The sequence below is a fragment of the Danio aesculapii genome, chromosome 23 (genome assembly GCF_903798145.1).
Source record: "Danio aesculapii chromosome 23, fDanAes4.1, whole genome shotgun sequence".
Lineage (NCBI taxonomy): Eukaryota > Metazoa > Chordata > Actinopteri > Cypriniformes > Danionidae > Danio > Danio aesculapii.
In genome coordinates, this window is record NC_079457.1 from 17,226,479 (window position 1) to 17,249,191 (window position 22,713).

At 36.6% G+C, this 22,713-nt stretch overlaps 1 protein-coding gene across 1 annotated transcript in view; it reads right to left on the reverse strand.

Moving 5' to 3' along the window:
• The window catches only part of si:ch211-197l9.2 (protein SOGA1), a 32,260-nt gene that overhangs the window by 5,588 nt on the left and 3,959 nt on the right, over positions 1-22,713 (reverse strand). The window contains exons 2-9 of the mRNA XM_056449789.1: positions 22,369-22,593; positions 18,637-18,792; positions 13,254-13,319; positions 8,657-9,784; positions 7,217-7,294; positions 6,294-6,455; positions 5,875-6,126; positions 56-99 (exon numbers count right to left, since the gene is read on the reverse strand). Of these exons, the coding sequence (XP_056305764.1) occupies positions 56-99; positions 5,875-6,126; positions 6,294-6,455; positions 7,217-7,294; positions 8,657-9,784; positions 13,254-13,319; positions 18,637-18,792; positions 22,369-22,593 (2,111 nt within the window). The remainder of the gene's footprint in view (positions 1-55; positions 100-5,874; positions 6,127-6,293; positions 6,456-7,216; positions 7,295-8,656; positions 9,785-13,253; positions 13,320-18,636; positions 18,793-22,368; positions 22,594-22,713) is intronic.

The following is a 22,713-nucleotide window of genomic DNA, read 5'->3' on the forward strand; positions in this document are numbered from 1 at the left end:
GAGTAATTAGCATCAAGAAAACTGAGAATGGAATGTATGGCAAATGCAGGCTTACCTCTGCATATTTCCATCTTTTTGCATCATCTTGTGTCTAGTGGGCTGAAAGTGGGAAGAAACAGTATTATTTGTGTATTCATGATGAATTAATTAGTGTAATCTTTCATTCATTCATTTTCCTTTAGCTTAGTCCCTTATTTATCAGGGGTTGCCACAGCGGAATGAACCACCAACTATTCCCTCATATGCTTTAGGCAGCGAATGCACTTCCAGCCGCAACTCAGTACTGGGCAATACCCATACGCTCTCATATTCACACACGCACACATACACACACTATGGCCAATTTAGTTCATCCAATTCATTATGTCTTTGGACTGTGGGGGAAACAGTAGCACCCAGAGGAGACTCACATGAACACGGAGAGAACATACAAACTCCACACAGAAATACCAGGCAGAAATGACCCAGCTGGGACCAGTGACCTTCTTGCTGTGAGGTGACAGTGCTAACCACTGAGCCACCATGATGCTAGTCAGTGTAATTTTACATTAAAGTCAGAGTGAGTCGGAAGCTGTTAATAGTTTTTTCAGTATATTGATGAACTTCACACTGTACTTGGCACTTCGATGTACTTCGAACTGAAATGGAATATTGAGTTCTCTCATTGCAAACTAATAGTAAATAATAGTAAATAAACTAATAGTAAAAAAAGGGGTGTGGTTTAGGATATTGATATACAGTTGCTGTGGAAGCCCTCAAATAGACATCAACAGAAAAGGCCCACCAGTTGAGACATGGAAGCAAATCGTTAGACTTTGAATAAAAATCTTTGTTTTGCACAGATTAAGAATATTTTTTATTATTTATCAAGATTAATAATTATTAAGGGGCGACACGGTGGTTCAGTGGTTAGCACTGTCACTTCACAGCAAGAAGATCACTGGTTCAAGTCACGGCTGGGCCAGAAGGTGTTTCTGTGTGGAGTTTGTGTGTTCACCTCATGTTTGATTGGACTGGGGAAAACTGGAGCACCCAGACGTAACCCAAAGACATGCTCTATAGGTGAATTGGATTAACTAAATTGGACTTAGTGTACGAGTGTGTGTGAATGTGTGTGTCTGGGTGTTTCCCAGTACTGGGTTGCAGCTGTAAGGGCATCTGCTGTGTAAAACATATTCTAGAATAGTCCAGAATCCAGGAAGATCATTCCGCTATGGCAACCACTGAAATAGAGACTGAGCGGATGGAAAATTAATGAATCACTGAATAATTATTAAGAATAATTTTCTGAGCTAGCAGAATAAACATTTTGTACACAACATAATATGCAATCAAATAACTTAACACATTTATCATATATGGTATCTTCAGATTCTTTCCCTTAATTGGAAATGAGTAAATGACAAATAAATGACTGATGACAAAATACATTTATTAATAATTTACAGTACAATTATGATAGTTTTATTTGCTGGAAGGTAATAAATTTGTTAAAGTGAAAATAAAAGATTTTTATTTGTTGAAATTCATCCATTCATTTTCTTTTCGGCTTAGTTCTTTTATTAATCTGGGGTCGCCACAGCAGAATGAACTGCTAACTTATCCAGCATATGTTTTACACAGCGGATGCCCTTCCAACCACAACCCAACACTGGGAAACATCCACACACACCGGACAATTTAGCTAATTCAATTCACCTATACTGCATGTCTTTGGACTTGTGGGGAAAACCGGAGCACCCGGAGGAAACCCACGCGAACACGGGGAGAACATGCAAACTCCACACAGAAATGCCAACTGACCCAGCAGAGGCTCGAACCAGCGACCTTCTTGCTGTGAGGCGACAGCGATATCCACTGCGCCACCACGTCGCCTAATTGTTGAAATTGTAAATCAAATTAATTTTCCATTGCTTCAGCTTAATATCTATTTCAGAGGGTGTAAATCATATTGATAAGGTAACTAAATGTAAATTAATTTAAATTAGCATTTCTTTACATTCTATTAATCAAAGAACTCTAAACAAAAAAGAGATCGCATTAGTCAGAAAAAAAAATGAAGCAGGACATTCGTTGTTACATTTTTCAATTTAGTTTCTTAAAAAAAAAAAAAATAAATAAATAAATAAATAAATATATATATATATATATATATATATATATATATATATATATATATATATATATATATATATATATATATATATATATATATATATATATATATATATATATTTAAAATAAAAGGTGTACAACTATTACTAAATGATGATAAATGACTAAATTCCGATTCTAAATGAACCCTGATATATACACAAATTCAAATTTATAAACAGAATTTTTTCATAAGCAATCAATAAAGGCCTTCAGCAGCAAAATAGCTAAGCGCTACAGTATAATTTAGACATGGGAAATTCTTCTTTTATTACTAGGAGCTAAGCTTTTTAATATAGACAGTAATCACCGTCTTATGTAGAGAAAGTGTGTCAGAGAGACAGTTAGGGATTACAGGGAAAAAAAAACAGCAAGAAAACCCTTGGATCAAGAAAAACATATTGAAAACATTCCTCAGCACTCCAATCCAGGCTTTACTTAACCCCGGCAAAGAATTGTCACTGTCTGCATTGCACTTTTATTCTTAGCCTCTATGATAATGAACAGGATATATTGTGATCAAACGGAAGAACAAAAACTGCTCACAGGGAGAAGTAAAACAATATAAAATCATATCATCTAAATATAGGACATAATATCTAAAATAATTCATTTGTTCTTCTGAATACTGCTTCCTCAGTTCTCTCACTCCCCCATTTACTGTAAAGGAAAGTAAACTCCTTATTTGAACTTCAGCTGAGCCCTGATAAGTCTCTCTGTGGTCACTGTGGTTTGGCTAAGCCCTTTTCAGAGTCAGAAGTTGTGATTGAAGCTGATGTCTGCACTCCGCCTGCTGTCCTACAGTCCCAAAAGGGGATTAGCCTAAATTCTGTTGCCATGTGGGCCGTTCACACAAACTCACTCACGGGACGGTCCCAAATCTCTAACCTTGGAGAGTGTTATGTATTATAATGCATATGTTTAAGTGGAATTAGATCCATAAATAGGAGAATTAGGGTTTTATTAGCAGTTATCAAATATTTTCATACTGATAGTTCAGACCTCGGGTAGCAAAGAGCATATAATGCTCAAAAGTTACAAAGAAATTATTATTATTATTTGTTGCTGCTTGAGATATATATATCTCAAGCAGCAACAAATAATATTAATAATTTCTTTGTAACTTTTGAGCATTATCTTCTTCTATCTTGGAAGAATAGAAAAAAAAAATTATTCTGCCACTTAACAGTTGAATGCATATTCATTGATGTAAAAGGTTGAATTTCTTTCACTTTTTTTAGATTTATTTATTAGTTTAGGTCACGAATGCCATGAAAGAACTACAACTGGATAACAGTAAATATTAATATTAATAGGATTAGCATTACGGTATTATTTTGTAAGGTTTATTAAGGCATAGATATCATGAATTAATAATGAACAATAATTTTACATAATTTTTTTAATCTGGAAATCATCAACTCAGTATGCTGCTCCTAACTCTAAATAGACCAATGTATATTTTTGCCAAATCATTTAAAAGTGGTCAGATTTTAACATATATCCTCACCACTAGGTGCTGCTGTACCAAAAGCATGCAGATCACCTGATTTGACTAATCAAAGTAAATGAATAAAAGTCTGCTTCATCTGCAAGTAATAGCACCATAAAGAAAATCTCGACCATGAATAAATCATTGTTGGCATAGTCGGAAAGTGATTTGGTTTCTAAAAACAGAAATGTTTAATGTCTGTCCTCTACCTGTGAGCCAAATTTCACAACAAAGTGCTCTATTGGCTGCCAATGGTGGAAGAAAGTAGAAAAATGACAATGATTACACCAAGTTAAAGTCTAGGGAAACTGAAATTTGTGGAATTTCTGCTGTGGAATGCAAATGGTCAGATTTTGATCAAATATATGAACAAAGTAATTTTGTTTTGTGGATTCTTGGTCACCTTAATACACAGACCCAGAAGAGACGTGATGGTGGGGGAAAAAAAGGTGGGAAATAAAATGGGTGGGAGAAAAAAATGGATGGGAGAGAAAAAAAACTGAGTGATAGGAAAATATATTTTTGAAAGTTTTTGCGTTCCCTCGCAAAGATGTTTTGCGTTCTCGCAAAGATGTTTTGTGAGGGAATGCAATGTTGCTGCAAAATGTTGTTCCACAAACACTTCCTGTTCACTTCATACATGACAACTCTCCCATTTTTGCTGGGATTTTCCGTATTTTACCATTCTATTCAGCTATCATCATATCATTAAGTATTTTCCCATATTTCTCATGTATTTTTAATCTTAATATTTTTAAAGCACGATGAATTCCGTAAGATAAACTGATCCCAGACCAGCTTCTGTATACGCCATTTAAAGAGGAGCTAAAGTGCTTTTGAGCTAAGGAGCTTTGGAATTCGGGTGTGTGTTTAAACAGACAAATACACTTAATAACATGTAAACATGTCTGTCCTGTGTGTTTTATTTTAAAAACAATTAATATTCTTATAAAATGAGCTTAAACAGTTAGGCTACTTATGCTTTCATTATGGATATGTGCATTCTTACAGTGACACTTCTGTTATCAAACAAAACAAGAGATTCATTTGCAGCTATTCACTTGTTATCACGCAGAGATATCACTTTAAATGGCATGAACAGAAGCTGATCTGGGATCAGTTTATCATATGGAGCGTGTGATTCAGAGGTTGCAGATGAAGGGCAATGATCGCTGCACAGGTTTAATGGAAAGTGAATGCAAACATTTTTATATTAATTTCAACGTGCTTCCAAATGTGCAACATGTGAACAAAAAATATGGGAGAAATATGAGAAAATACTTAATGATTGGTTGATGGCGAGATAAAATAGTAAAATACGGGAGAATCTCGGCAAAAACAGGAGGGTTGACATGCATGAAGTGAACAGGAAGTGTTTGTGGAACAACAGTTTTGCAATGCAAAACATCTTTGCGAGGGAAAGCAAAAACTTAAAAATATATTTTCCTATTACTTTTTTTTTCTCCCATCCATTTTTTTTCTTTCACAAATTTTTTTTCCCCATCACGTCCCTTCCGGGTATCCATACCTTAAGACTAACACTGTGCGCTAACAAAATAAACATTGTACTGTACATTTAATTTAAAGTCATTTAATAATATTAGCACCTAATTAATCATATAAAGAAGAATAAATGGTGAATAATTTATCTCTTTTTTAGTGAATTATCCTGTTTAACGTTAACTAATGTCAACAATCTGAAGTTTATATTTATCGTAAACTAAAAAAATAGTAAAATAGTAAAAATATTGTAAATAGTTTCAATAAGATCCAACCACAGTAACCAAAACACACCAAAACGTTTTGACCTTTGTACAAACCATGTTATAACATGTTACTGTACATGCATTATAAACACACTTTACAATAAGGTTTCATTAGTTAATGTATTTACTTACATGAACTAATTATGAACAATAAGTGTACAGCATTTATTAATCATAGTTAAACATTGACTAATGCATTACTAACATCAAAGTTCATGCTTGTTAACATTGCTGTTTAGTTAGTTAATGCACTGTGAGTTAACATGAACTAACAAACAACTGTATTACCATTAACAAACATGAACAAATACGGCATTAAATGTATTGTTCGTTGTTTGTTCACATTAGTAAATGCACTAACTAATATGAACTAATCCAACCTTACTGTAAAGTGTTACCTACAGCATGTGCCTTATTTGCATGTGTAATTTCTGACTATATTACACGCATTTGTGCTCTGACCTGCACTTCTCCATTGTGCTGAGCTGTCTTTGAGACGTCCAGCTCCAGTCTCCTGTGGTTGAGGTGCTCCAGCAGCTCCTGCCGCTCAGAGCTCCATCTGCTCTCTCGGACCTTCAGCTGTCTGGTCAGGTCTATCACTGCAGTGTAGGACTCCGCTAACAGCTGCTGGAGCTTCTCAACATGGTCCTTCTGCAAAGCTGTGTTCAGGTCTGATGGACACTTAACTCCTGCGTTCACAGATGGACCCTCCAGCTAGAGCCAAACATAAACAAATTAATGAATTTTCTGATTTTTCATTTCGTCTGTAAGCTCCCACAGGTAAAAAAAAAAAAAAATGAAGAGCTGATGACATGACAATCAGGCAGCGGATTTAATGATGCTCTCCAAAGGGAACTTTAAACAGATCTTCTGGATCTCACCCTGTTTATGAGGCTTTTCTGCTCTGCACACTCCACAGCCCAGGATGCTTTCGCTTTTGCAAATTGATGGACGACACATTGGGAGGCTCTGTGCTCCTCCCAAAGTTCAGAGAACAGATCCTGCAGTGCCGTCCTCAAGTCTGAGAGCAGGACACTGTTCATCTGAGAGAGAAAAATACACAGGATTGTATCTATACTGGGAAATAGGAACCAGACAAACTGGAAATGAGCAATATTATTTTCCAGTGCTACCCATTTTCAGTAATGCTATAGTACAATAAGTCATGCAAGCACAATAACCAGTGTGAGAATTACACACTGATGATCGGAGCGGGCGGGGGGTTGGGGGATGGTGGTAGTAATTTGGTAATACATGCGTCAGTGAATCAAATTTATGAATGTATTTAAATTGCATCTTATTTATTAATAAAATGTATACGTTTTCAGTGTTTTGAGGGATATTTCGTGACTATTTTAGAGGTTACTGTAGGTCAAACTATACAAATGATGCGTCTAATTTTTCTTTTTCAAGGCTACATGCAGATATAAACACCAGTATTCACAAAACACGTTTCTTGTAAAATAGATGTCTGACTAGAATACTACATGTCTATCGGTGCTCTAGTTTCCGACTGTTGAATGATATTTTTCCTAGCACTGATTGGCGCAATATGCATTCACAATGATATAAACCGTTATGGGGGGGGGGGGGGGTATATTTATATTATACATTTTTAATTATTAATATTTAACACCCCCCACCCATACATCTTGATGTCCTTCAGGGGGAAATCAAACGTTAATTGGGTGGGTGGTCAATACTGGTGAATGTGTACTGGTGAATGGTCAATCCACCCCAAACCCCCCTGTAATTCGCATCCTGACAATAACTGTTAGTATCAAAACATCCTCCTTTTCCATACCTGACCGTTGCACTTCTCTTGCAGGTTGTACTTGCACTCTTTGTCCTTTAAGAGGTGAAGATCATTCTGACAATACACCTAAAATGAAAAGATATATTATATAACTGGGTGTTTATGAGTGAAATTAACACAATCTTAATAATTATTGTATTAAAAAACACAACAAACTATATTTCCACTAATCAAGTTAAAAAGAGTCAATAATTGCACATGCAGTGTGATATTGTTGGATTCCTGTATAACTGTTAAAGTTTTTATTAAATAGTTTGAATTATTTTCATGTTTTTGTTTCTTTTGTAGGTAATTTCAGTGCATAATTTCAGTTCATTTTGTTTTTGTTATGTATTAGTTCTTTTTAGTGAAAAATGAGTCAAATTTAAAGTAACAAAATATGTTTTCCTTATTGGTTTACCATACTAACTGCATATGCAATGTGTGGGAAAACAAAATTATAGAATAATAAAAATATTGAATATTTCATGGAATATTCAAGGAAACTGAAAATTATCCACAAAATGAATGTACACACTGTGTACTGGCTCAAATGATGCATAGAAAATTATTATAGATTTAGTTTGTTAGTAAAAATAACGTGTGTGAAATAATTGAGAACATTAAAATAAGGCTAGAATTAGGCACAGATTATCTCTGTATAATATTAGCTCAAATCTCTAAAATAAGCACTGTAATTTTGCATTAAATGGCAAAAATGTCATTTCTACCACTGATATGATACAGTATAATGAGACAGTGAACACGTAATGGGAACATGTGTACATACAGTGCTCAGTGTAATTGAGTACACCCCATTTTGATGGATAATGAATATTTTTATCCATCTCGGAGTGAATACAGGCAATATGATGCATTTAAACAAAACTTTTAAATTTATTTTGTATTAATTTATTAATTAATTTATTAATTAAATGTATTAAACAGATATATTTATTAAAATAATATTTAGTCACCAAAAATATTTAGAAATTGAAAGATAATACAATTAAATTCAAGCCAAATATTGCAAAAAAAAAAAAAATTACAACCTACAAAAATTCAACTAATTTGATTTATCCTCTTATTCATCTTGATTTTTCCTCTTTTTTATTTTGTATTTAATATTTTTCTGTAACAAATTTGAGTGTACACTAGTTTTTGGACCGTTATCGTACGTTATTTTGTTAGATAAGCTCCAGATTTGGCTTCAGTACTGACTAATCTAATGTATGTGCACAAATATAATATTGTATAGCTTCCTATTTAAAATATTAATTTAAAAGATAGATTTGTGAGGGGTGTTCTTCTATATGCTGAGCACTGTATCTATTGAACATTGCCCACTAACAAAGTAAATGAGTAAAAGTCTGTTTTACAACTGTTGTTTCAATTGCAAACATGAATAAAGACACATAACAGCAACGGAAACGCTGTAGTTAAGTTTACCTCAAACAGCTTCTTCCCATCTCCAATAGATCTCTCTCCTTGCTGCCACTGCTGGATGAACCACCTGAGCTGCAGGGTGAGCAGTATCAAGCTGTCCTCGCTGCACCCATGTACCCCATTTCCTTCACCATGACATTCTTGTCTCACTTGATTCTTTGCATCCTCTTTCACTGCCTTTAAATCTTCACCAACATTGAATACATTCTTATCTGTAACAGGCTCAGAGTTTTCTGAAGCGGAGTTCAACAGCACCTCTAACTTTTCAATAAGAGCACACAACTGAGCTCGTAACACCTCTAGTCCATTGGTCAAGGGACTGAACATGGGATCTAAAATCCATTGATGTGTCTTGCACTGAGGATCCTCTGATATTTTGCTTAGATATGGAGCACCAGGAGCTGTCTTATGGGTACATGTTGGAGACATGCCATTTTTTGCTGGTGCCATTAGGAACTGAATAGTTGATCTAACAAGCAACGCCTGGTCATGGATGGCAAGAAGACCTTCTAGATCCTTCACACCAAACGTGAATTCTGACTTACATTGACTTTCTCCATCTTCTTCTTTAATCTCCATTGAAAGCTCCTGTTCCCCACCGATCGGCCCTTCTCTGAGCATCTGGCTGATAGAGGAGGTCTCCACATGCTCATGCGTCTGGTTCTCCTGTGTATTATTGTGATTACTCACTGCATCTGCTTTCTCTTTACCATCCAGACCTCTAGACATCTCCTCTTGCTCTCCATTTTGGAGAGGCAATGCTAACCCTTCACCTGCACCCTTCATCACTTCATCTTCTTCCAAACTTGCTCCTCGTTCACGTAATTCACTCATCTCTGCCCGCAACCCACGGTTCTCCACCTCCAGCTCCACAATTCGACGACTTAGCAGCGTGGCTTCCTCTTCCACCAGTCGCAAGTGAACTTTGACCTCTGCTTCTCGAGTGTGGGTGGAGTTAGTGGCGCCTGCTGCGGCCTGGTTTTCATCCACTTCACCGTAAAGCAGACGGTATTTGGCCAGCTGCTCCCGCATCGTCTCGCTCTCCAGCGCCATCTTGGTTAGCTTCTTGCACATCAACGCAGACTCTTCTTTGGCAAAGTGGAGCTGGCATTTTAAATCAGCACTGTCATCCTGCGGAGGACACAGGTGTGTTTAGCTTAAAACCAAGACTTTTACTAAAACACAAGTGCATGTTTTGAGCCAGGGGCGCCGCTGGGGGAGGGGGGGGGGGGGGTGTGGAGTTAGGATGATTCTAAGGGCCCATACATTTAGGGGGCCCCCAGAAACATGATTAAGGGCCCGTGCAAACAACCCCCCCTCTACACTTTAATCCGCGATAAACAACCCCTTCTGTCTCTTGTCAGTTCAGTTTGTGAATTTGAACTGGAGATGCAAAATTACTGTTTGAATTTTAATTGTGAAATTAAAGGTAATTGTAAAATTTAAGTCTAATTAGGATTACGGTTTTCTTTCCTGTTGCTTTGGGACATTTCTCAGCGTCAGATCAAAATAAAATTTCCTGAACAACTTAAACTTAGTAGTCAACATTTCTAGTGGATCAAAACTTTTCATCAGAGTTGTCCTAAACATAATCGAAAAATAACCACTTCAGATGTTGACTACTGCATTCTCAAACTACTACACCCTATGGTCACACTTTATTTTGATGGTCCATTTGTTGAATTACGTTCCATTGCATCTACATGCCAACTAATTCTCATTAGATTATAAGTAGACTGTTAGATTGGAGTTAGGGTTGGGGTTAACGTAAGTTAACATGTATTTGCAAAGTTTCTTATAGTCAGTTAACCGTCTGATGAAGGAGCAGTATCAACAGATATTAAGTAGACAGTCTACTACTACTCAAATGGACCATCAAAACAAAGTATTACTGACCCTACAAGTGATGTAGTGCCTTGTCCACGTCATCCCGTCCAGGTTAAAGTGTTCCTCTTTTAATTTGATAATATGTGAAATGCTTTGGTTAATTCAATCAATAGATTAGGCCATGCACAGTGTAAATTATTAGCTCTCTGCTGAAATTTCCTAATCCTCAAAACATCTTCATTTTAGTCCAATGCAAAAATCAAGCGAAATAAATAATACATCTCTAAGAGACCTTTATGTGCACATACAGTGTGTCCTGAGTTGATAAAGGGGCATTAAGGGAGGATGTAATTAATGCATTAAATCAACCACTGCACCAAAATAGCTCAGAGTTGTGCCTCATGAACCTTCAACTGGCAAGCATACAATCAGGGTTAACAGCCAGGAAATTTAAAGGGATTAAGGACACTGTACGTGGTGGAAGTGCAGGACAAGCAAAACAGGAAGTAGAAGAAAATCCCAAGGATATAGAATTGCTTCCAATTAAATAAGGGTCACTACTGTGGATCGTTATCATGACCTTACAATGATTTTCAAACATTCATATATATTTTTGTAGTCATACTTACTGTAATTCTTCATATTAAAATGATTATAAATTTATTTATATTTATATATATATATATATATATGCTCCCTCTGAGCCAAATAATGAGAAAAAAACGAATCTCCTACCACAGCAATGCTGATGACACTCAGATCTACCAAGCCTTACTGCCTAACGACTACAGCCCCATTGACAGCCTCTGCCAATGCATTGATGAAATTAACAATTGTATGTGCCAAAACTTTCTTCAGTTAAACAAAGAGAAAACTGAAGTGATGGGAACAGAGATGAGGTTCTCAAGGTGAATGCGTACCTTGGCTCTAAGGGTCAAACAACAAAAAATAAGGTCAAGAATCTTGGTGTGACTCTGGAGTCAGATTCAATAGTCATGTCTAAGCAGTTAGTAAATCAGCATACTATCATCTCAAAAACATTGCAAGAATTAGATGCTTTGTTTCCAGTGATGACTTAGAGAAACTTGTTCATGCTTTTATCAGCAGCAAGGTGGATTACTGTAACGGCCTCCTCACTGGCCTTCCCAAAAAGACAGTCAGACAGTTGCAGCTCATCCAGAACGCTGCGGCCAGAATTCTGACCAGAACCAGGAAATCAGAGCACATCACGTCTGTCCTCAGGTCTTTACAGTGGCTCCCAGTTACATTCAGAAAAGATTTTAAAGTATTATTACTGGTCTATAAATCAATAAATGGCCTAGGACCTCAATACATTACAGATATGCTCACTGAATACAAACCTAACAGATCACTCAGATCTTTAGAATCATATAAACTAAAAATTCCAAGAGTTCAGTCAAAGCAGGGTGAATCGGCTTTCAGCTACTACGCCCCTCACTGCTGGAATCAGCTTCCAGAAATGATCAGATGTGCTCCAACATTAGGCACATTCAAATCAAGACTGAAAACATATCTGTTTATGCATCTGTTTATGCTTTTTTTTTTTTTTTTTACCATTTTTATTATTTGTTTTTAATTTCTCTTATTCTTGTTTCTTTTATTCCTGTTTATGTAAAGCACTTTGAATTGCCACTGTGTATGAAATGTGCTATATAAATAAACTTGCCTTGCCTAAAACTTGCCTTGCCTATATATATATATATATATATATATATATATATATATATATATATATAGGCAAGGCAAGTTTTAGGCAAGGCAAGTTTATTACACAAGTTTATACACAGATACAGCGGCGAAAATAAGTATTGAACACGTCACCATTTTTCTCAGAAAACATATTTCTAAAGGTGTCGTTGACTTGAAATTTTCCCCGGATGTTGGCAACAAACAAAGAAATCCAAATATGCAAAGAAAACAAAACTAATTAGTTTACAAATTAAGCTATGCTTAATAAAATGAAATGACGCAGGAAAAAAGTATTGAACACATGAAGGAGAGGGGTAGAAAGGCAGTGAAAACCCAGGCAGCAGCTGAAATCTCTCAGTAGTTATTCAGCAACCCTCTGCCCTTCCTCATTGTAAATTAATACTAGCTGCTTCAGTCCAACATCTACATTACCAGGATGATGAAAAACATTTCAGCAAGACAACGATGCACTCTCAAATGCTTTCAGAGAAAGAAAATCAACCTGTAGAATGGCCCAGCCAATCACCTGACTTGATTGCAATAGAAAAAACAAAATAAAGATCAGATTTGATAGACAAGACTCACAGAACCATCAAGATTTTTACACTCCGTTGAAGTCTGTGAGAAACTCACACATGAGCAATGCATGTGACTTTATTCTCTATATGAGATGCGTCTTTAAGCTGCTGTCATCAAAAAAAGGCCTCCACTGTTATTACACATATCTAATTTTTTTGTTTTTGTTTTGTTTTTATGTTTGTATGGTTTGGGTTTTACCAAAATCTGGTTCAATTCCATGTCAACAGCTCCTTTAGAAATATTATTCCAAGGAAAAAACATGACATGTTCAAAACTTATTTTGCCCGTTGCAAATACTGTGCACCATGTGTAGCGTACTGTATGTACAGTACCATATACATATGCATCTATACCACATACAATAATGTGTACATTTGTAATGTTGAAATCGATGTGCTTGATTGTTGTTTCTACAGCAAAACCAACACCAAATCAGTACTAAACCTTCACAAATCAGTCATTAACACTAATGAGATTTCCTCACCTGTGGAGAGAGCTTCTTTTCACTCTTGCTGGATGTTGATCTCAAACTTCTTCTCTTCAGAGAATTCTGTGAACGCACCAAATACATAAGTCTAAATACATTTCAAAAGCTTATGTATATGGCATATGAGACAATTTATGGACAACCTATGCATAATAAGCTGATTTCCTCCTAAGGGCATGAGTGTTCATTAGAGATATGCTCAGCATAGATGTTATTTTCCATCATACCACTGTCCAATGCATTCCAGTACCCAAATGAAATCAGTGACTAGGGCAAGTATGCACCCAATAAACACATTCAATCATGTTCATGTGTTCGTGATGGCAACTACTACACCAAACATCCACACAGCTCGAGATATTTCAAGAATGCTGGCTACAGTCAGTCTTTCAGCCTGCTGCTTTGTCGAACCCTTAAAAGTACAAAGCGCAGGGGAGGAGTATGCAGACTCCATATTGTCTTTAAAATGTTAAAAATAACCACACTCGTTCCATCCAAACCAAGAGTGAATGAACATAAATGATTACTGTTAAATGCCTTGCTGTTAAATCTACGGCTTGTAGCTTTTGAGATTGTAAATCAGCAGTTTATCTTGTGGTTAAAGACTGCAAGAGATTTTTGACTCTAATAAAAAGGATTGATTTGTAGCTCATCATGTTTCAGGTAGTGTTGGGCTCACACACGAGGCCTTGATAATCTGCTGAGGATCAGGAATGGCCAGCAGCTGTCTGAGCTGAGCTTCTGCGATCCACTTCTAAGCACTGAATCCTGGATTAAACCAAATGCGTGCCGATATTAAAGACCTACAGGTCTTCATTGCCAATTTTTTGGTAAAGATGTATTTATTGGGGAATATTGGCACAAGAGTGAAATTTGGAGGCCTCAGTTGTGAATTCAGTAACACTTCAGTAGGGACCAACTGTCGCTGCTAACTTATTAGCATGCCTATTATAAAGATATTAGCGGTTTATTAGTACTCACAGTATAAAAGCACATATTCTATGATATTTTATACAGTGCATCCGGAAAGTATTCATAGCGCTTCACTTATATTCCACATTTATTTATGTTACAGCCTTATTCCAAAATGGAATAAATTCATTTATTTCCTAAAAATTCTACACACAATACCCCATAATGACAATGTGTTGCAAATTTATTAAAAATAAAAAAACTGAAAAATAACATGTACATAAGTATTCACAGCCTTTGCTCAATACACCTTTGGCAGCAATTACAGCCTCAAGTCGTTTTGAATATGACGCCACAAGCTTGGCACACCTGTCTTTGGAATTTTTTGCCCATTCCTCTTTGCAGTACCTCTTAAGCTCTATCAGGTTGGATGGGAAGCGACGATGTACAGCCATTTTCAGATCTCTCCAGAGATGTTCAATAGGATTTAGATCTGGACTCTGGCTGGGCCACTCAAGGACATTCACCGAGTTGTTGTGAAGCCACTCCATTGATATTTTGGCAATGTACTTTGGGTCATTGTCCTGCTGGAAGATGAACCATCGCCCCAGTCTGAGGTCAAGAGCAGTCTGAAGCAGGTTTTCATTCAGGATGTCTCTGTACATTGATTCATTAATATTTCCATCTACCATGACTAGTCTTCCAGTTCCTGCTGCCGAAAAATATCCTCACAGCATGATGCTGCCACCACCATGCTTCACTGTATGGATGGTATTAGCCAGGTGATGATGCGGTGCCTGGTTTTCTCCAAACGTAACACCTGGCATTCACTCCAAAGAGTTCAAGTTTAGTCTCATCAGACCAGAGAATTAGTTTTTTTATGGTCTGAGAGTCCTTTTGGCAAATTCCAGTCGCAGAGTGGCTTCCGTCTAGCCATTCTACCATACAGGCCTGATTAATGGATTGGTGGCTGCATAGATGATTGTCCTTCTCTAAGGTTCTCGTCTCTCCACAGAAGAACGCTGAAGCTTAGAAAGAGTGACCATCGGGTTATTGATCACCTCCCTGACTAAGGCCCTTCTCCCCCGATCATTCAGCTTAGATGGCCAACCAGCTCAAGGAAGAGTCCTGGTGGTTCCAAACATCTTCCACTTACGGATAATGGAGGCAACTGTGCTCATTGGAATTTTTAGAGCAGCAGAAATTTTTCTGTAACCTTCCCCATCCTTGTGCCTCATGAAATTCCTGTCTTGGAGGTCCACAGACAATTCCTTTGTCTTCATGCTTAGTTTGTGCTTTGACATGCTCTGTCAACCCAGAGACCTTTTATAGACAGGTGTATGCCCTTTCAAGTCATGTCCAATCAACTGAATTTACCACAGGTGGACTCCAATTAAGCTGCTGAAACATCTCAAGAATGATCAGTGGAAACAGAATGTACCTGAGCTCAATTTAGAGCTTCACGACAAAGGCTCTGAATGCTTATGTACATGTGATTTTCAGGTTTTTTAAAATAAATTTGCAATAAATTTGTGAAATAAATTTTTATTGTGTGTAGAATTTTGATGAAATAAATTAATTTAATCCATTTTGGAATAAGGCTGTGGCATAAAAAAAAAGAGGAAAAAGTGAAGTGCTGTGAATACTTTCCGGATGCACTGTACATACCTTATCTCACCAAATACCTAAACATATCTACCTTAATAGCTATTGATTAGCAGCAAATTCGAAATTTAAAGGCAAACAGTAAAAGTCATACAGTAGTTAATGGTTTATTAATAGTGAGAATTTTACCTTAACCTAAAGTGTGACCACAAATTAATTTTCTTTGCATTATGCTGGTAAATTGTTGTCAGTCTCCAAATATGAAATCTTTGTTTTATATTAGTACAAGAAAGTGAAAGTGCACACATTCCTCCTATTATTTTTAGCATTTATGTTATAATTGCACATCATAAGACCAGCACTTAAGCATATGATGCCTGTTGGACAAGGATCTCCCCTTGAGATATAGTTATAAGTGGTTCTTTTCTCACTCTCCTTAACCTTGTCTTTCAGTTGGTCTGTTTTTTTTTTCTCTTTCGTTCTCTCTCTCTCTCTCTCCCCCCCCCCTCACCACATCCACAAGTGAGAAAGACAGCTGTGGTTTGAATTCAGACCCTTAGATCATTCTATGCCCAACCCTACTAGTCAGCTGTCGGTTACGCCCATTGCATTCGGTTGGGCTAAAGGTCAGACTCTAATCCTAACAGCATCAGGAAATGAAGGAGTCTTGGCAATAAACAAGCATTGCTGTAAAGTACATAATAACATACAAATCTACACTCTGCAAAATGCTGCTTCTTTTCAAGACAAATTTAGATAAAATATGGACAAATTGGATTAAAAATATTATTTGATTCAACAAGAGTTAGTTTTGTCCTTAAATCCAAATTTGGGTTACGCAACCAAGTATTGTTCAGAGTACACCATTTAAAGATTTTAAAGTAAGGGTGCTCTAAATTGATCGAATGCTCAGAAGAGAAGACATTTACAAAATTTACAAAAAAGTTACAAACGTTTTCTATGCATCAATTTCTACGCAAATTTTGAGCAGAGCAACACATTGTAAAAATATTGGTTGTGAATTGCATTATGAGACCTTGATCTTTGCTCTGTTGACTTTTGATGGTGAAAATTCAACACTACAGCTCAACAAAGTTACTTTTATTTAAAAGTTTGACATAATATAATGTATAGGAAATTTTTTTATATATAAATAATATAAAAGGAAAAATCCAAGCATAAGTCTAAAAGAAAAAAAAAAAAAAAAAAAAATCACAAATAACAGAAAACTGCAAATTCACAGATATTTTATAGTGCAGAAGTATAGGAAAAAGAAACAGAAGATGAAAAACTAAAAGAAAAAAAAGACGAAAAAAAAGACGAAAATAAAAAAGACGAAAAAAGGCGAAAAAGAAAAGAAAAAAAGACAAAAAAAGACAGAAAATAAAAAGACAGATAAAAAAAATAAGAAAAAAGAAATGGAAGAAAAAAGAAAAAGAAAAAAGAAATACAAGAAAAAAGAAATACAAGAAAAAAGAAATAGAAAAAAAGAAAAAGAAGAAAAGAAAGAAAAGAATTTCTTGTGCACTGGCAAATGTTGCTGGAATGTATTGCATCGAGAGAGATATTAATATTTGTTTTATTCTGTAAAGGTCTGATAATAAAAAAATGACAACAATTGGTCAGAATAACAAATGTTTTTTAAACTGCTGTAATTAAATATTTTTTCTCAGAAATTGTAATTTACTAAGGCATTTTAAAAATGTATACTTTTACTTTTCCTTGAGTATATTTTTAGTGCAGTCTCTGTACTTTTACTCCAATACTTTCCTTCAACCTGCAGTCACTACTTTATTTTTTCTTGTCTATGGGGATTAGAAAAATCAGACCTGCGATTCCTGTCCAATCAAATCACACACAGAAGGTAAAAATCACATCATAGTGAACTACCTCAAGACATGGACGATTTATAATTGCAGCAAACTGTTCGGAAGCAATAAAAGTGTCCAAGAAGATGTTCAAAATCTTTACATGCATTTACCAAGAGAATGTTTAGATGCATGTCACTGATGAGAAGATGACGAATGTTTACAGTATAATGACTGAAATGGCCTGAAACACCCAGCATGGACAGGAAGTCAGATTGACATTGTACCCAATGTAGTGGGGATGTTACATTTTGTTGGGAAATGAAAATCGGGTTGACATCAGCACTCAGCATCAGGCTGACATCAATGTCCAACCCCTACATCCCAATGTCTAATGAAGAAGTTACACAGCTTAACGTTGTGTGGACATAACCACTATGACGTCTATCAGACATTGGATTTTGGTTGCCATACCAAATTAATAAATGTCAGTACTTGACATCAATATGGTGTTGGTTTAAGATGTTGACTCGACGTTGGATTTTGGTTACTTTCTAACACAACCTAAAATCAACCAAATATCAACGTCAATTAATGTCATTAGCGGACATCAAAATAAGGCTGGCCTTAGACGCTGGCTAGACATTGAATTTTAGTCACGAGACATCACAACCTAAATCAAAACTATGTTAATGTCTTAAGACGTTGTGTGCCTGCTTTTTATTCATACTTTGAGTAATATTTAAAACAGATACTTTTTCTCTACTTGCACTACATTCTTAGGCAAGTACACTTTTACTTGAGTATGATTTTTCAGTACTCTTTCCACCACTGCTGAAGATCCAGATTATTCTACCAAACATTAATTTTTTTATTATTTTGGAGTTAAAACACAGGTTTTATGTTTTTTCAAAATTCAATATAAACATGTCTGAAATCATGGCTTTTTTAATGCATCAATAAAAAAATCGATTTTTAACTGCTCTCTTCATTTGTTTTCAATAACTATTTACATACTCTACATGTATGACAAATGTCTTGTGTGGTCATTTCACCTGTGATTTGTCCATCTCAGCCTGCAGAACCTGCTTCGCCACCTCTAGATCCTGAAGCCTCTCACGCAGTTCCTCATTTTCCCACTCCAACCGTGAATTTTTCTTTTGAACAGCTTCAAGTTCACCGTGTAGGCGAATAGACACACTTTTTGCAACCTGGGTAAACAGTATTAATAATATCCAGTCAGTTAAACACACTAAAAGGCATTTAAATCCAGAAAACATCCAGTAAACATTAAATATTAATTCAGTTTCCACATCTCGTCATTTAATTCTCTCGGGGAGCATTATAACACACTTTTGAAAGGAAATTAACATCTGAAACTTTGAGGAATGGGCAGCACGGTGGCTAAGTGGCTAGCATTGTCGCCTCACAGCAAGAAGGTCACTGGTTCGAGTCCCCGCTGGGCCAGTTGGCATTTCTGTGTGGAGTTTGCATGTTCTCCCCATGTTGGCATGGGTTTCCTCTGGGTGCTCTGGTTTCCCCCACAGTCCAAAGACATGCGCTATAGGTGAATCGGATTAACTAAATTGGCCGTAGTGTATGAGTGCGTGTGTGTGTGAATGTGAGAGCGTATGGGTGTTTCCTACGGGTTGTGGATTGAACGGCATCCGCTGCGTAAAATATATGCTGGAATAGTTGCCGGTTCACCTCGCTGTGGCGACCCCTGATAAATATGAGACCAAGCCAAAGAAAAATGAATGAATGAACTTTGAGGAACTATGCAATATGAGGATTACGTTTCAGATGTGGTTCTTGACATTGAGGATGCAAGGAACTTAATCCATTATGATAGATTTAATTTGAATCTTCTTTCCAACGATTGGTCCCCTTTGCTCCCCTCTCAAATGCTCAAGGGGTTGCAAACAATGCCAAGGGATAACTGTAAGAGCGCATGTGATTATACCATGGCGTTCAGTGCATGACTTTTCTTTTTAATAGAACAGGGCGATTATTATCAGCACTGAACTCCAAAACCAGCTTCACAAACTTCAGACTTCATTGTGGAAAATAAAGCGAATAGTTGAAAAGCGGACATTGAAAAAGATGATGTGGGATATCAGATTGCTGGACGCTCCTGTGGGGGTTGCTGAAGATTGAATACGATGGACACACTGGCCCAGTTTGTGAAAGCAGGGTATCTATTTCTCTCACATGCCTTTAAAATAGACTTGCCCACAACACACACCAGCAGCTGTGCTTGGACACCTCCCCTCCCGGATCCTGTGGCTGTAGTCCTTGACACATTTACTATATACATACAAATGCACACTCTTTCATTCAGCCTTGATTCTCGAGTAATGCTTGACATTGTGTTCTCGCCAGATTACAAGATTTTTTAACTTAAAGTGCTCCATTTATGGTTTTTCAGTACTTTGAAATAATGCCGTTTGTGAATGTAAAAGGTCTTAAGTCCAAAATAATGAAGTGAAAATTTAGAAATTTTAGAAAAGAAATTTATTAGTAAAAAATTCAGCTCAGTTAAAGTTAAGTTAAAGATTCACTTAACGTATTATGAAAAAAAATGTCAGTAAAGCCAATGTAATTTTGAGCAAAATTGTACCTAAATCTGTCACAATTTTGCATAATGCCAACCTATGATTTTCATTGGCTGCATGCAAGCAATGTCTACTTTAATGCTCAAATACTGTAGTTTGGCTGAGGCCTCAAAGAGTTCAGTTTGTATTGTTGACATAAGATACAAATCAAACCAACTAAAGATTAGGACTCTCCCTTTAAATTTAACAATAAAAGCAATAATGCGTTCACCGTTTGCATCATTGTGCTGAGAAAGCCTCTAGAACAAAAATTTACAAATGCTTTGATTTCCAACATGCACTTACTGCAAGTTGGACAGATCATATTTGATTGGACTATTTGGCTAATCAGAACAGAGTAGGTACCCAATAGTATCTGGATGCTGACTCGGATTTGCAAGCTGAGACATTTCAGACTTGCAATGTCAGACACAATGTCAACACAAGTTGTGTTGTGAAAAAATGTAGCGTGTTTTTGTTAAATGTTTGCGTTGTGAGAAAATGCAGAACGTTTTTTTTAAAAATGTGTTTGCATGGTGAGGATTTGCAGCATGTGTGCTGTCAAACTGATGAAGATCTTTTCTCAATTTAATGGTGTTTTTTGTAATTGCACATGTGTTAAATTGCAGCTTGTTAAGTTCTCTTGGCCACTGTAGATTAAAGAGATTGGATCCTTAGGTGAAAAGGTGATGCTACATCATACATTATAAGAAAATGAAAGTTTTTTTATTATTTATTTTGGTTTTATCTCCAAAACCAAATTAGAAACCTTGTATAATATAATAGTATAATAAGGCCACTTATATAATAAATATAATGATACTAATTCATTTCTATTGTAATATATTCATGTGAACTATCTTCTTAAATGAGAAAAAAGTGGAATCATTGCAAAAGGAATAGATTCAGTGGTTGTGTTTTCCTATTGGTCAATCTCATGTGGTCAACGGCCTTTGTGTCAGTAAACATGTTATCAAAAAAGACATGTTGCAAGTGATACAGGAAATTATTTAAATAAAGATTATGAGGGCAAGAAATAATGTTAAATCTATTACATTAGTAAGATATGAGAAGAATGGCAGCACTGTGGCGCAGTGGGTAGCACAATCAGCCAGAAGGTTGCTGGTTGGAGCCCCGGCTGAGTCAGTTGACGTTTCTGTGTGGAGTTTGCATGATCTCCCCGTGTTTGCATGGGTTTCCTCCGGGTGCTCTGATTTCCCCCACAAGTCCAAAAAACGTGGTATAGGTGAATTGGGTAAGCTAAATTGTCTGTATTGTATGGTTGTATGTGTATGTGTGTGAATGAGTGTGTACGGACATTTCCCATTGATGGGTTGCAGCTGGAAGGGTATCTACTGCGTAAAACATTTGCTGGATGAGTTAGTGGTTCGTTCCACTGTGGCAACCCCAGATTACTGTAATAAAGGGACTAAGCTGAAAAGAAAATGATTGAATGGATATACGAGAAGAATTGAAATCATTTTTGATTTCATGTTGACTTTAATTCGGTGCAAACGAAGGGCCTTGAGGAACCGTAAGAATTTGTTTTGCAAAGTCTGGGGACAGATTTTAAAAGAAAACAGCTATTTTATAAGGGTCTCCCTGCTGTGTAGATAGGTTTTTAATTTGTAACGTCTCTACAGAAAGCTCCGTCACTGATTGGCTGAGATGTTCAAACCAAAAAATGCTTCTGCTCTGAGTGGCCCGCCACAAACGGAGCAACTCCAATTGTCTGCCAAACAGACAACTGGGGCTTTTTCTCCTCATTTTACTATTTGGAAAACATCCAAAAGCAAAACCACTCACTACACATGTCGAACTATAAAACAAAATGATATTTCAGCTCTCACTAAGCTCTTCGTATCACGATTTAGGTCACACACACCACATTGGAAAGGTTACACAACACATCTGACTTCATGCTGATTCATAAAAACAAAGTTTTGACTCAGAGTGGTTTACTACTAAATTCAACATTTAATTGGCACAGAGCGTTGAGCAATTTCGATAAACATCCTGTGTCGATGAATACCATGGACTGAATCCAAAACCTAACAGTGGTTTTCCTGTACACACACACACCACTGTAACTTAATTGCATCCAAATCATGAGGGAAACATCTATTTAATTACGCCCTGAATGTCAGTCCTCATACAAGAACTTTCTCACACAGACGCTCAACAGGTTCTCACCCTAATATCGTGCTCAAGCGTCCTGACAAGCTCTCCGTCCACCTGTCCCGTCTGAGCTACACGCAGGCTGCGCCTCTCTGCTTTCCTGAGTCGGTACTGTAAGATGCGACAGACTTTGTTTGCCTGTTCCAGCTGCTGCCGGAGCTCCTGCAGCTGGTATACATCCTCCTCCATGTACAGGTCTCTCATCTCCAGCATTTCTGAGCGAAGCTCCTCCATCTCATCCTGAAAATGAAGCCAAAATTGATGTATGAAAGCTTAATGTGGCATTAGACATATCACGATAAATCGAATACCGGCATAATGAGCATGCGCAATATTGATTTCTTGGGACATTATTCCCAA